This window comes from Sarcophilus harrisii, chromosome 3 (assembly GCF_902635505.1).
Source record: "Sarcophilus harrisii chromosome 3, mSarHar1.11, whole genome shotgun sequence".
NCBI lineage: Eukaryota > Metazoa > Chordata > Mammalia > Dasyuromorphia > Dasyuridae > Sarcophilus > Sarcophilus harrisii.
The window spans coordinates 584723167-584739055 of record NC_045428.1 but is presented as its reverse complement, the minus strand read 5'-3'; the positions used below and the strand labels follow the sequence as shown (position 1 = coordinate 584739055).

The 15889-nt window shown below is 44.1% G+C and overlaps 1 protein-coding gene across 4 annotated transcripts in view; it reads right to left on the bottom strand.

Moving 5' to 3' along the window:
- MORN1 (MORN repeat containing 1) overlaps positions 1-15889 on the bottom strand; it is a 213603-nt gene that overhangs the window by 183584 nt on the left and 14130 nt on the right. For all 4 annotated transcript variants that reach the window (XM_031962999.1, XM_031963001.1, XM_031963002.1 and 1 more), the window contains exons 5-6: positions 15434-15524; positions 14092-14179 (exon numbers count right to left, since the gene is read on the bottom strand). In XM_031962999.1, the coding sequence (XP_031818859.1) occupies positions 14092-14179; positions 15434-15524 (179 nt within the window). The remainder of the gene's footprint in view (positions 1-14091; positions 14180-15433; positions 15525-15889) is intronic.

The window sequence follows — 15889 nt, the reverse complement described above, 5'->3', positions numbered from 1 at the left end:
GTTGATAAAGCAGATTAAACTTAAAAAGGATTTGGTAGGTATAGCTTGTCATTAACCATTCACCAGCACAACCCTGTCTAGACTCCATTAATTTTGGGGGCTGCCTCATCACTCAGATGATTCCTACTGAGTTAGCATTCCACTAACATCCCTAGATCTCTATTTTTTTAAACAAATTAATCTCCAACCATTGTTTCCTATTCTGTAGCTGTGAAGTGACTTGTTTAAACTCAAGTGCACAACTTTTATGTTTCTATCCCCATTGTTTCTTTTTGGGGGTCCCTTTTGATACTCCAGCCTATCAAGAAATGTTTGGATTCATCATCCAGCATTGATCCCTCCCCCAACTCTATGGCACCTAAAAACTTAAATCAACCCAAGGCTTGAGCCTTGCTTCAAGTGGAAGTGAGGAAGAGCCAGTTCTAGACCTTGGAAAACCAACTTGGACAAAATTGGGGAACAGCAGGTCAGTTAGATTGCCTGGAAAATAGAGTGCATGGTATAACAGGAGAAAAGGTAGAACCATCTTCTATGCATGAAAGACTTATTTCTTATTCTAAATTATCAGGCTACTCTCAGGAAAGTATTTGGACTACTATATTTCTCAGCCCTTTAATTTGCCTGTATGTGAAATAAGTATGCTTCCTCAAATATTTATCTTACAAATGAAGTCAAAATTATCTCTCTCAAAGAAAAAATGAATCAATTATTTCTTTTTAAAACACCAATACAAGGCCTAAACATGACTCTCAGAATGTCAGAATTGCCTAAAACTTCAGAGGTCAGTGAATCGAACCTGTTTATATGAACAGAAATCCTTTCAACATCATGAAATTTAGGCTTCACTCATAACTTCTTAACAGAAATCTGAAATGCTTCTGCTCATAGTTGCTTGCTCATAATTGTTAAGGAGCTTGACAGTACCCACTAAACATTTATTAATTAATTAATTGGCAGCCCCCAAAATTAATGGAGTCTAGACAGGGCTGTGCTGGTGAATGGTTAATGACCAGCTATACCTACCAAACCCTTTTAAGTTTAATCTGCTTTATCAACATTTTCTCACTCATTTTCCAAAGTTGTGTGCAGCATGTCCCAGTGGACAAAGTGCTAGACTTGAAGTCAAATCCTGTCTCAAGACACTTCTTAGGTGTGTGATCCTGGACAAGTCCATTTAACTTGGGCTTCTATTTCTTTATCTGCTAAGTCTTTGACAGTTTTCAATAAACATTTATTAAGTGCCTACTGCATGCCAGTCACAGTGCTTGGTATAACAGACAAAGAAACAAAACAAAAGTGGTCCCTGTCTATATGGAGTTTATATTCTACTAATCAGAATGCCTAGAAGTCTCATAGAAGATACCAAGTCAAGTATCTTGCTATTTAATGCTGGCAGCAGTGATATCATTGGGAAGATCCTATCATTTCAGACTATCACAGGAACCTCAGAGAGATAGGAGGCAAGTGTTGAACATGGCAGCAGAGCCTAGCAGACCAACAGCTAGAAGCCCATGACCTCTCAAGGTGTCTCCCATTGTTGAATAGCCCTCGACGGGACAAACTCCTGGATCCTGCATGATGCTTGGCACATGGTGGGCTCTTATTCAACATCTGTTGAGTGACTGAGTTTTACGGCTATCAATCTTTTGTCCTGGCCCTGCTGCAGAAAATTGGCTTTCTCTCCATTTCAGCCCTTTATTACAATTATTCTTGATCCCTCCCCCAACTCTATGACACCTAAAAACTTAAATCAACTTGAAGCTTGAGCCTTGCTTCAAGTGGAAGTGAGGAAGAGCCAGTTCTAGACATTGGAAAACCAACTTGGACAAAAATGGGGAGCAGCAGGTCAGTTAGTCACCTCCCTGCTGAACTTCTCCCCATAAACCCCATCTTCTCTCCCATTAGAACCTATACCCTATACCTCTTGTCCTCCAATGAATATTAGTTTGCCAATTAACTCTTAAAATGCAGTTTTGATAGAATTGCAATCAATGCTCCAATCACTAATAATGAGAAATGAAAATCAAAACAGTCCTGAGATTTCCCCTCATGGGGCCGCAAACAGCCAAAGATGATCAAAGATGGGAAATACAACATTGGAAGGTGTGTAGAAACACAGGCACACTAATGTTCTACTTGTATAACCACTGTGGAAAGCAATTTGTAATTATGGAAATAAAATGGAGAAAATGTCCTATCCTTTGACCCAGAGATTCTGCAGTTAGACATATATCCCCAAATGCTCAGTGACAAAGAGTAAAGTTCCACATACTCCCAAATAATTACAACAGCACTTTTTGTGGCAGCAAAGACTCTCGAATGGGAAAAGTTTGGGTGATGTAAAAAAAAATTAATAGAAATACTTTTCTTAAAAATAGTTCCCGGAAAGGAACATAAAGGATGATAACCTGCAGACTTCACAGAGAGGAGAGTAATTGTTGGATATCCCAGAAATGATGGCGTCATGATTCAAATTAATCAAGATATCTGGGAAATCCGGGCCTAGATCAACAAAATGGAACTGAAATGTGGGGATTATAAAGTCTGACATTTAGATCTAAAAAGAAGCAGTGTTCCAAGGATTGAAAAGTGGAAACCAATGCAAGGAGAGCTTGTGTTTTCTCTCAAATGATGTATGATATTGACATCTGCCCATTAATACTTTCTCTGATGTGGTGAACCTATAATTTGATGGTTATGCCCCTCTCTGTTTTATGTCCCTCAAAGAAATCCCAGCCTAGCCCTGGTTTTACAGGGTGAAATGTTAAAAACTTGGGAGTTAAGAAAGCCTTCTTACGGAAATGGATAACATTTAGGACGGAGGTCACAAAAGAAGTATCTTTGATAGCCTCCTTTTGCCTTAATAAAAAAGTAATTAACCCAATGAGTAAGAGTAATTGTCAGTTGAAACTCCTAAGACACAGGATGCATTCACTAAACAGGCAGCTGTTTTATATCAAAGCTAAAACATTAATGTGAAAAACTCCAGAAACACTGATAACCTACGTCAGTCTTATTTTCTTTCTTTGAAATGACAATGTCAATTTTGTAATTAATAAAAGTCGTAATGATTCTTGCTTTAAATTTTTTTCCCCATTTCTATATTTACATACGATGTATGATGACTACGGATACTAATATGGTTTTCATTGAGAGATAAAGAAAATGATGAACTAGGATGTGGATTTGGATAGTGAAGACTGGAAACAATATGTCAACATATATAATATAGAAGTAAAATAATGACTAGAATGCAAAAAAGTTAATTAACCTCAAAATAAGTAATAGCGATGCAAATTCATTCACTATTAATCTGTGAAAAAATTGTGAGTAAACATGTAATATTAATCAACTTAATTTAAAGGTAATATATTCCTTTTAGAATCTTCTAAACTACTTTATGCCTTTTTTCAACAGTGAGCAGAATAATCAAGGTTTGATATCTAACAGGCTACTCAATGATTAAAATTAATAATATTTACCATTGTTATTAATGATGTAGCAATCATTTAATATAGCAATTCCGGGAATACATTAATATATAAATAGATATCTGGGATAGTCAGATATTCATGGGCACAATACTGAGATTAATCAGTATAAATATATTCAAATGAGCAATGCAACTAATCAAATAGTGTAGAATCTTTTCTAATTAATGTTATAAATCATACATTTAAAAATTCCATCCTTTCTCTGTTAATTGACATGCACCCAAAGAATGAACAAATATGTATTAATAAGGAGGCTGGCAGCCCACAGCCTGTCTCTGGGCCATTTATCACCAGATGTAATAATACGTGGGCTGTGGCAGCGCGTGGCGGTACACTTAACAATTCCAGGCCACACACTCCTATTCCATGTGATTGGCTTGGCTGGGCCTTTCACCTCCTTTCATAATGGAGAGTGCCTCTGCCTCATCCCCGGGATAACATTCTGGCAAAGAGTCCAATAAAGGCCACTTTGTGAAAGGAGAGATGAAAGCTGAAAAGGAGGTCAAGCTGAATGAGATTAAGCATAGAAGGGTCTTGGGGGATCTGGACCCGGGTTCAAGGGCCCCCATTCTGCCAAGAACTTGTATGATTTGGGGCAATTTCTTCCCCCTTTCTGCATCTGTGAAATGGAGGGATCAAGCTGTAAGATCTCGATGGCCATTCCATTTCTGACATTAGATGGTACTCTAGGACCATAATGGGCGCCCATCTTCACATACATTGGTCAGGTGAACCAAAATTAAGAGGGGAAATGATTTAAGACTAAAAAATATTTTACTTTGAAAATAAAAGGGAGCAAGAAAAAAATAGAAACATCCCACTCTTCCAAAGCTGCCTCTATATACACACTCTCAAGGGAAGACTGGGGGATGGGGATGGGGCGGGGATGGGTCTCCACAGTGACCAAGTGTTTTAAAGAGAGCCCCTTAGCAATCTGTTACTTGTGGGAGGTGGGAGTAGGGGAAATGTGTGACTCATACAACCAGAGAATCTGGTGGATGCTTTCATTGAGTTGTCTCGGGTGTCTTCGCTTCCCCAGGGCCCTATACATTATCCCACATACAGCAAACCCTCAGGGAACATGGGCTGATGGTCTGGTCCATCTGGACAGGACCAGCCAAGGAACCTCAGCTAAGTGTGTCGAAGACCTTCTCTGAGACCCATTTCTTCCTTCATTTCAAGACATGCACCTCTTGGGCCTGCTGAGAGGCCCCTGGCTCTAGATCTGGGAGAGACCAGACATCATCAAGTCTGAACCCCTAACTTTGCAGATGGGCACACTGAGACCCCTAAAGTCAAATGATTAAAGTCACACAATAAGTAAGGATTTGAACTCGGGTACTCTACTTCTAGAGTCTTTGCTTCCCTATGATATGAATAATGAATATGATATAAAACACCAGTTAAGGCCTCTGAAAACAACTAATTAGATAGTGTATGTTAAGTGTTTTGAAAATCTTAAAATGCTACAGAAATGTGATTTGCTATAATTATTATTATCATCCTCTGGCAAAAACCAAAGGGAAAACAAAGATTAAGGGTAGACTCAATGTTGGACAACAAACACCAAAGATGGACAAAATATGTCCTCATACATCCTAAAATAACTTTAGTTGCCAATTAGAGCTATGTATTTGGCTAGCTTTTATCATTTGTATCTTCTGTTGCCTGGACAGTTAAGGGGCACCATAGTGCACAGAGCACCAGGCCTGGAGTCTTCCTGAGTTCAAATCTGGCCTCAAATAATTAACTATAACTATGGGACCCTGCACAAGTCACTTCATCCTCTCTGCCTCAGTTTCCTCACCTGTAAAATGAGGAGAAGGAAATAGCAAATGATCCCAGTATCTTTGCCAAGAAAACCCGAAATGGGGTCATAAAGAGTTGAACGTGATTGAAAAACGACTGAACGAGAAAATTTCTGCTGAGCTTTGATTAAACTCTGAAAACTATATATCTCACCTCTTCAAGCTTTGAAATACCAGTTAAGATCACATTAAGAAGGACCAAAGTCAGCTGTGTCGTAGCTTTATTATTAATGCAGGGGAGACATAGATGTAATATGTCATATATACATTACATATATGTAATGTGCATGAGGCACACACACATATATAAAATGAAAGAAGCTAACATTTTCCTCTCAAGTAACAACTGGCTTAGTCTATTCTAGTAAGATTTATTGAATCACAGAATAATTGCTACAGGAAATCTGGTTGTCAGTTACAAAGGATCAGTCTTATGTTAAATAACACTTTCATTGATAATTTGTTTGAACAAATATAAAAATGCTCTCTTTTGATCTGGAAATCCTTTTATTCTTAATGCTAATTTCTTTTAGAATTTCGTTAGGGGCTACCATGCGGAGAGCTATCTGATTATGAATGAGGAAAGGTGTTTTGAATAAATTGCAAGAAACAAGTACTTAACTTTTTTTTTCTTCTTTCAGGAAGCAATTTCCAGTGAATTGATGATATTTCCCTTTCCAAGTGAGAAGCTTTTATGCTTTTATTGGAATTAATTTTGGTTACTTAAATCTCATCTAATCTTCAACTGATATTCTATTTTCAGGATTCCTAGGTGAATGTAAACACCTCAATTATTAAATTTCAACCTGCCATCTATATTGATGAATTGCTTTCTAGTATGCTTACACTGCCTCAGTTGCTTTCATAATGTCTGTGAAGTAGCATTTTAGAGGAAATCTATCATATGTTTTGCTGACTATACAGAGAAGTGCCGACTTTTTTTTTTTTAAGAGTTCCTTGTGGAGTCTGGGGAAGAACAAAGAAAACTATGAGTCCCGAGTTTGCTTTGATTTGGGTTTTTTTTTGGTATGACTGAAAAAAAAAAAAAGATGGACTGGTCACGTAGCAGAAGGAAAGTATAACCAGACTGAGGTGCTAGATCTGGAGGCAGGCCCCCTTCAGATCGCCAACAGCCCCACCCTGGGGATTCACAGGAAGCCACAAACAAGGGATGCATAGGACGGAGAAAGGGGATGCATCACTGGAGGAACTGCCCTCCACAGGGAGGCCACAGACCCACTGAGGTAAACCGGGGTAGCTAAGAAGATCACTAGTTAAGCGTCAAGAAGTTGCCAGCTTTGTGCATCCCTTTGTGCATCCATTTCCCACTTTTTGTAACAGGAAAAATCTTTGGCTCTAAACTGTGAGATCCTTCAAAGAGAAGTGCTCTCCACTGGGAAAACTTCAGGAAAAAAACCTTCTGCACCAGCCTCCAAATGAAGAAAGCAGGTAATGGGAGAATCATTCTTCCCTTTGCTGAAAATGGCACCAAAGACTGTTGGACAAAAAAAAAAAAAAAAAAAAAAAAAGATTCATTCACCAACGTTTTTGCTATAAATAGTGAGCTCCCTCGGTGTATTTAAAATATATGAATCTTCAACTGAGATGATATTTTCAGCTCTGTTTGGTAAATATAAACACTCCAGTTTATAGTTGCAGAATCCTAGAATTTTAGAGATGGAAGTGCCGTTAAAGCTCATCTAAGCCAGTATCTAAAAACAGCCCATTTTAAGGGAGAGGAGACTGGAGGCTGGATTTGTCCAGGGCTGTATGGCCACTTAGCAGAGACCTCCCACTCCCATTCACCCTAGTGCTCTATTTTTACTACTTCTGAAAAACCTTGAGATGGTTACAAATTAACCAAGCATATTTATGAAACCTGACATATACAATGTCATGAAATTCATGTGCCAATATGTCCTGCTATATATACATATATTTGCATCCAGATCCCTAAATTTTTTTCTAAATCATCTCCCTCATCATCCAGACCCTCCCAAGCCTTTCTAACAATGAGATCCTTAAAATAATTTTCTTTACCTAACTTGAGACTCAACGTGGATGCCTGTCAACTGTTAAAAGTTTGGGTATTCAAAGAATATCTATCTGTCCACTATGCTGCTTTCTCAATATACCTGGAGAATCTATGTTTATGAAATCAAGTGTTGAGATTATAAGACATTCAAATATCCCACCAAATAAAATAGCCCCCCAAATAAGCACATTTACAAACCTACAAAACATTTAAACCAGTCCATCTTCGGCAGCTGAGATGCTAACTCCAGAACAGAAATAAAATGTCAAAATTGAAAACAATTTTTTAAAAAACCCATTTAGATTGTGGTGTTATTAGCTATGATTCCAGTTTTCCACTTCCCAGAACAATGATGTTTGGGTCCTCCAAGATGTGGGGGATAGAGGAGGTGAGCTCAGGATTACTTTTCCATCTGTCTGCCCCTAAAAGGGAGGCAACCGGAGAATAACTTTGCCCTGTATTGCTTCACACAAGCAGGCAATGAAACTCAAGTTGATTCTAAGGGAAAATGTTGCAGGTGAAAAAACCCATCCGGCTAGCCACCTGTTTAGTGCAGCTAACAGGTGTACCAAACAGCAGGCCTTCCTCTGGGAAAGGAGACAAAGTGAGCCCAGCCAAAACAGACAAGGCAGCAGCTACGGGGACAGACCGGAACACAGCATCTGCTTCCTGGGCCCTGCACAACTGCCAGAGGAAACCCAAGGAAAGGAAGAACAGGTAGGCAACATTTCTAATGTGAAAACAAATGTTTTAGTTCATTAAATAACACACCAACTCCATTTACATACCATCAGGCTTTCTTCTAATCTCAATTGTGTACAGATATTTATTCATGTATTCAAATCAAATATAGCTTTAATACCGTCCATAGAGCCTCCGCAGCAGGGCCATGGAGGAAGGTAAGCCCTGTTCAAATGACACTGCCTTGGGATTTCCAGCCAAGACATCTGCATTATATTTGACTTAATTCATCAAGACTTTATGCCCTGCCAGTGTCCAAAGGTTTGGAGACCGTGCATAGGATTGAACAAAATGCAAAACTGAATTGCATGTAGGGCCTGCAAACAGATCAGACTCTGAAGGGATCAGACTGAGGAGCTGCTACTAGGCAGCCGACAAGGCTTGATGAAGTGACTGGTGGCTGCCTTTGGTTCTAAGCTTCCAGGTGGCTAAGGAGAAAAGCTTCCAATCCATTGGGCCTTCATAAGTTCTTTTTTTTCTGATCAAAGAAAACATGCAGAAATTTGTCTGAAAAGACAAACCTTTTTCCTGAAACCATACTGAGTCAGCTACATCACATGAGACCTCGGCTAAGGGATGTTGGGCAACAGAGTCTGGTTCTAAGTTTTCAGGTGGGCAATCCATTGGGCCTTCATAATTTCTTTTTTTTATGATCAAAGAAAACATGCAGAAATTTGTCTGCACAGAAAAACTTTTCTCCTGAAACCAAACTGAGCCAGTGACATCACTTGAAAACTCAGCTAAGGGATATTGGGTAGCAGAGTCTGGTTCTAAGTTCCAGGTGGGCTAAGGAAAAGGGCAATCCATTGGGCCTTCATAATTTCTTTTTTTTATGATCAAAGAAAACATGCAGAAATTTGTCTGCACAGAAAAACTTTTCTCCTGAAACCAAACTGAGCCAGTGACATCACGAAACTCAGCTAAGGGATATTGGGTAGCAGAGTCTGGTTCTAAGTTCCAGGTGGGCTAAGGAAAGGGCAATCCATTGGGCCTTCATAATTTCTTTTTTTTATGATCAAAGAAAACATGCAGAAATTTGTCTGCACAGAAAAACTTTTCTCCTGAAACCAAAATGAGCCAGCGACATCATGTGAAACCTCAGCTAAGGGATGTTGGGCAACAGAGTCTGGTTCTAAGTTTCCAGGTGGGCTAAGGTAAAGAGCATCCAATCGATTTAGGCCTTCATAATTTTATTTTTTCTGATTAAAGAAAACATGCAGAAATTTGTCTGCACAGAGAAGCCTTTTTCCTGAAACCAAACTGAGCCAGAGACATATCACCAAGCCCTTGTCTAAGGGAGTTCACAGTGTCCTGGACTGGTTCTGCAAGACATGGAAGCTATTCAAGTGGATCCTCCTGGAAAAGGCAAAACATTCACTGGGAATTGAGTGCAGGCATTCTGCAGTGAGGAACAGAAATGACTTGGCCCAGATACTTTGCTCTCAGATGATTTTAACTTGGAAATGTTAATGCATATCCATGTCCTCCGGCCTAGTGTGTGAGGATGGGCCATGCTGCCGTTGGGTCTGGCTGCAGCCTCAGGGATGTGCAGTGAGACAAACGAGGAAAAACATGACGGTTCTGGCCATAAGAAGGCTCTCTCCTCAGCTTGTGGCTATACCATAGATGGGCAGCAAGATGAGGCCAAATGACAACTCTAAAGTGAGCAACGAAATCCTAAATCTGAGCTAAAGGATTTAGAGCAAGGAACGTCTGGCCTATGGCCCATTTAAGGCCTGCAAAATCATTTGCTAAGGCAAGCACAAGTGATGATGAGCTGAAAGCTAAGTAGAACCACCTCCTACTGCGTGAGTTCTATAAGTTGATAATTTTCTGTGTCCCAGGAATGATGTTAAAAATATCCAGATGACCCTTGGCAGAAAAAAAGGTTCCCTATCCCTGGTTTGAAGGGAATGAAAGAAAAATGAAACACCGTTACAGAAAAATTCACTTTTCTGTTATTCCTTCAAAAATAAATCTACCGAAGCAAAAAATACATTTCAATTGGGTAATTTAACTTCAGCTTTTTTGCCATTATCAACGCCTGCAGTTAATATGCCCAGGATAGGATTCACACATGGAATAAGAGAATTGAGTGAAATAGACATTATTTACTGATCTCAAAGTAAGGCTCTCAGCAATTGAATTGAATCATAGCTATTAGAAAGCATAAAAGGGTTAACCGATATTTAGAGCAGTGAGGTGATGGCAAAGTACCATCAAAGCCTTCTTTAATTTCAAATTTTATAAGCAAAGGAGGTTCTCTCTTGTTTATTCTTCCTCCACAAAGAAATCTACCCATCTAAAATGCTGTGATGAATAATAATAAAATAATAAAAATAATAGCTGGCATTTCTATGTCTCCTTAAGAATTGTTAAATATAATTGCATTTGAGCTTCACAATAAGCTCTGGGAGTAGGTATCTCAGGTACCATAATCACCATTTCACAGACAAGAAAACTGAGGCTCCAAGGAATTGAGGTGCTTGTCCACCTAACAGGTCAGTGCTCAGAGTAGTTCCTGATGCCAGTCCAAGGACTCTGCCCATTGTACCACACCACCTCTATGAGAATGAGCCCAAGAGAGAGTTATTTTGACCCTTACAAATCAAGTCATGTGACACGGAATGGCCATGAGAGTGCTTCCTCTCCAGGCCATCCTTGGGAAGAAACCTTGGAGATGAGTTAAAACAAATTGCTTCTTTGCATTAACTGGTATCTTCTCTAAGACTGTCAAAGGGCCTTCCTAATAGCCTCCTGATGTAGGTACTAGAAGTATTGCTACCCTTCTATACCAAGGAAACCAAGTACCTCATCCAAGAGCCGTCCTAGACTCTGCCCATCTTGGGCCCTCCTGCCCAGGCTGGTGCCTGGTCTGTTGATCTCTCCTCAGAGATACTCCGAATTATGAGGTAGTAAAGACATGTCTATAATAACATCGATTTGTCGGATGAAGTTAGCTGTCTCATTCATTGTTGGACAGTCTTTTAGGAGCTTCTTTCTTCTAGTCATACAGAATCTATTTCCTTATACCTCCTTCCCCACCCTATCACTCCATCCTCTCAGGCCACCCTATGGGAGTCCACTTTTTCCCCAAGGGCCATCCCCTCAGTCAGAGGCAGAAGCAGCGAGTCAGGGCAGAGGATCTGAGCCCGGGGGAGAGAGTCACTGGGGCATCCTGGGCTCCCACAAAGGGGACAATCACCCGTGTGCCCAAGACTCAGAGAAACAAGGAGGATTTAAGCCGTCATCCCAACATGGCTGGAGAGTTGGTGGGAATGGCTGGCCCTGCTTCATCCCGGAGGGGCAGAATTCCACAGGCATCTCTCCGAGGCCCCGGTGTGTGCCCTGCCATGGCACTCCCTGGGTAAGAAGCTGTCCTCAGTTGGCTTGTGCTTTCCGTTGGTCCGGATCATCTCCCCAGACAGAGAAAACTCTCAGGACTCCGGTGCAGAATTATTGGTGAGGTGAATGCCCCCAGAGAGGCTTTCTCCCTTCCTTAAGGATTTCCGCCTTGCAGAGGCCATGGTCTGAGTCAGCTCTGAATCCTCCAAGCCGGCTCCCCGTCCAGTCCCAGTCTTCCCCTCTCTAGACTAAAGGACCTGCAGTTGGTGCCATGTGGGGTGGCCGCTCCCTGCTTACCCTTCCCAGCAGTTGATCTGGCTGGTCACTTGCCCTTCTACAGCTGGACACAGAGCTCTGGGCGTGTCCCAGACCCTTCTGGTTTTTGTATCAGGCCAGAAGTAAAACCTGCGCATCCGCCTGTCCTCGGGCTGCCGGCAGCCGTCCTGCTTCTCGGGGAAGGGGACAACAACAGGCCGGTCCGGGCAGACCCCGGCTGTGGCTTTGGGGCCGGACCTGGGTTTCCTCAGCGGGGGAATCTGGTCTGCATCTGGGCTCTGGGGCAGCGATTTATCAAGGCTCCTACGAGGCAGGCCTTCCTGTGAGCCACTGTCTGGCCGCAACATCTCGGCGCTCCCCCAGTTGTCAGGGAAAATAACCGGCCAGTTAGTACCAGGGCGTTTTTTTAACTAGCAGGGGGGTTAGAGGGAAGGAGGAGCACACCACCTTAGATCTCTGCTGCTGGGCATCCCTTTTTCCTCCTTAGTTAAATGGGAGCGAGCTCCGAAGGTCCTCTAAGGCCCCTTCCAGCTCCACATCTAGGGTTCGTGGGGCAGCTTTTTTAGGCCCCGCGCAAAGACCAGAGCGGAACGCCCCTTTTCGCCCTTCCTTTCTCGCCCGGGCCCCTCCCGTCCTTGCTCCCCTCCTCGGGGGGCGGCCCGGTTCCGGTCCAGGCGGCCCCTGTTGCGAATGATGGGCCTCGCGGCCGCTTGCCGACGACGGGCTGGGCCAGCGGGGCTCCTTCTGGGACCGGGCCCGAGGGCGGCCCCTGCTCCGGAGAGCCAGCCTAGAGGGGCTGAGAGGCACCTGCCAGTGGGTGCCATCCCTCTGCTCTTGGCCTGGGGCCGCCAGCCGCCACAACTTGCTACACTGGGGGGGGGGGGGGGCGCGGCGAGAGCCCCTCTCCCAAAGCTCGGCAGCCCCGGCCAGGCCTGCGCCGGGCGGATGCGCGTTGCCTCTGAATGCTTCATCCGTCCGCCATCAGCCCGCCGCGCATTGCTTGGGGCCCAGACCGGGGGACGCGTTCCCCTGGAACGGACCCCCCACTTCTGAGCACACTCACATCGTGGATTTAAGTGTAGTTCTGAGCGCTTACAGCCCCTCAGGGAGGAGCTAGCGCTCGGCAAAGGCAGGAGGCTCTAGCCCGGGGCTCGAGGGCCACCTAGTGGCCCTGGGCCGCCAGCACGCGGGAGGCCGCTGCCGCCTGCTCTGGGCCCGTGTAGCAGGTTTTCGGGGCTGGGCACGGGCCGCTGCTCCGGGGGGGCTGGGCCATCCTCCCCGCGTCAGGGGCGCGTGCCTCGGTGGGCCCGGCTGACGAGGCAGACCGACGAGCCAGGGGGCCGAGGGGCTGCGCCGGATGCGGGTCCCGCGGCTTGGGCCTGGGCAGAGCCGCCAGGGGCTGGGGCGATGAAGAGCCCGAGTCCCTGGAAGGCCCTTGCTGATGGCGAAGCATTCTGTCGTCTTCCGGGCCGCTTGTTTGGGGGACGGGAGAAAGCCCTGGGAAGCTGCCCCCGCGAGGCGTTCTGGGGAAGGGGCACGGCAGACATGTTAACAGATAGAGAATCAGCGGGAGCAGCTCTCCACTTCCTGGGTTCACGCATGAGCGGCGCCCTTGGGCAATGAGATGCGACATGGGCTGGCAGGGGCGCCAGGGGAGGGCCTGCTCTCCTGGGCGAAGCCTGTGCCTGCGGCCTCTTCCCGCTTCCCTCAGTGAGACGGCGCACAGATGAGAGGGGCTTCCCGGAAGCCAAACCCCGCGCTTACCCCCTAGCTGCAATGTCCCGCCGCCCACATTTCCTCTTTCACTCTCGGGCCCAAAGGCTCGGGCCCCGGAGTGACGTTCCCTCCGTGCAGGGAAGGAGGCTGCCCGCTGGTCCCTTCTCTCTGTGCGAGAGGGGGCCGGGAAAGCAACTCTCATCCTTAGGCTAGCCTGGCAGGGGTTTCTCCTTGTGGCTTCCTCCCGCTGTGGCCTGGGGTCCGAGGTTCAGAACATGGTCAGTGCGTATCTGCTGAAGAACCAACCGGGGCAGGTCGGACCGGGACGTTACTTCTCGGGCATCGGACTCAGAGGACAGCTGCTACAAACCAGCAGCGAGCGTTCTTCCTTGAATTGATGGGGAAACACACCATTTGTCACTGAATTGTTCATGGAGCAGACTCCGGGCCCTGTTGTCACTGTGGGGTGGTGGGACGAATGGGGAACGCCCCCTAGTGGAGATTCTGGCCCCAAGCCTTCCCCAGGCCCCTCCGAACCCTTAGACTGGCAGGTGAGGGGGGCCCCCCACAGGGAAGGGCCGAGCCCAAGGTCACGCCGGCTCACTGCCGCCGACCTGGAGGTCCCGGAACACGTCAGCGGTCTGCTGGGCTGTGGCCATCCCCTCCTCCCAGATACCTTGTAAATCGATCCATCTGCGTAGTGCATCACCCCGTGGCCCTGTCGCTGGTCCAGGATCCAGTCCCCTTCGTAACTGTCGCCATTGCTAAATCACATAAAGAGAGGAATGGGCTGGAGGCGAGAGGTGGCCATGTGGCTAGACAGGCCCTTCCACCGGGCCACCTGCTGTGGGGAGGCAAATGGCTCCCTCTCGAGAACGGGATCCTCTGCAAGGCGAGGGGATGGGACTCGCCACAAGGTTTTGGCACTCGCCTTGGGAAGTGGGAGACCAGCTGACAGGGAGTGATTCAGATTGATTCCTGTGACTAGTGTTCAAGACTTTTCCACCAGCGACTGAAGCAAAAATAGACACCGCACAGATGGTTCTTGATGAAATCCTACCTTTTGCCTCGTCCCTGATTTTGGAAGGCCCACAAAAAGGGAAAGTCCCCATGACCTTGCCGTTAAGTCACCCAAAGGAAAAGCTGTGATACTTCAGACAAAGGCTGGGACGGACCTGCTTGCGATAGCTATTGGGAGGTCACCCACATTCTTCATTTTTATCAGTGCAGACTGTTGGAAAGGTACGGTGTTGGCAAGTTCCAACAAAGAGAACGGAGAATGAAAAGGAAAAGGTGGTTCCTTATTTTTCAGTGAATTAGCTAGTTTTTCCTGCATATAAGGATGCCACAAGCAGAATTTTGCATATGAGAATCTGCCTTAAGAATTTGTTTTAAATATGTTTAAAACATGTAACGTTATGCCTTGCTTCTTAAAGGAGAAAGCCTATATATTGCCAGAGAATGTCATCTCTCGAATTTCTTACAAGTTTTCACTGTATAATACACACAGATATCGAGGGATCCTGAGGCTATAACCAAGATAGATACTCTAAGATAAGGTTACAAGGTTTGGGGAGGGCAGGAGGAGGCAAAAGGTTTTTCTTTTAAAAAAAGGTTCTATGCTTTTTTCCTTATTAAACAAGCAGTAGTATGACTGATTTTAACAAAGAAACGAGCAGTTTAAAAAAGTGTTTTTTAATTAACATATGAGTGTTTTGGAAAGGAAGTCAAAACTATGGCTAAAAATGTGCTTTTTGTTTTTTTTTTTTTAACATATGAGTGTTCTTTAAGATACATGGTTCTACACCCACAACTCAAAACAGTTCTATTAATCACAAAATATGTCTTAATGTGTTCAATGAATCCATTAGGTATAGATGGGGGAAAAATGCACAAAAGGAAGCCTGGGCTTTGTGAATGTGAGCCCAGATTCATTTCTCATCTTTTTTGGACTTGATAACAATATTTCATTAGGAGATGAACAATTTTCTTGGGGATCATGAATCAATCAGACTTACTTGAAGACCATCTGTCCCACACCATGCTTTTTATTTTCATGAAATGCACCTTGGTAAACTTGTCCATTTTTATCAGTGAGGGATCCGTGCCCTAAAGAAAGGAAAAATAAATTCTATACATGTGACCCAAAAAAAAAAATCCCAACAACAAACAAGCATATCTTATGGCTTTGATAAAAATCTGTTAGCTCTAGCCAAGATTTTTTTTTTTTTTTTTTTTTTTTTTTTTTTTTGCTATTGTTGTTTTGTTATTTTGCTTTTAACCCCAGAAGAAATCTTTGCTTTACAATAATGACAGGAATTTTTTAGTTTGGATGGCCCATTTAATAGTGGTTTTTTTTTTTCCCCCCCTGAAAGGCCCAATACAAAGCTTGAGAAAATATGGTTTCATCAAAGTGTTTTGCTGTTTTCAGGTGGTTCTGAAAACTCCAGTAATATCATGGGAATATTTCCACT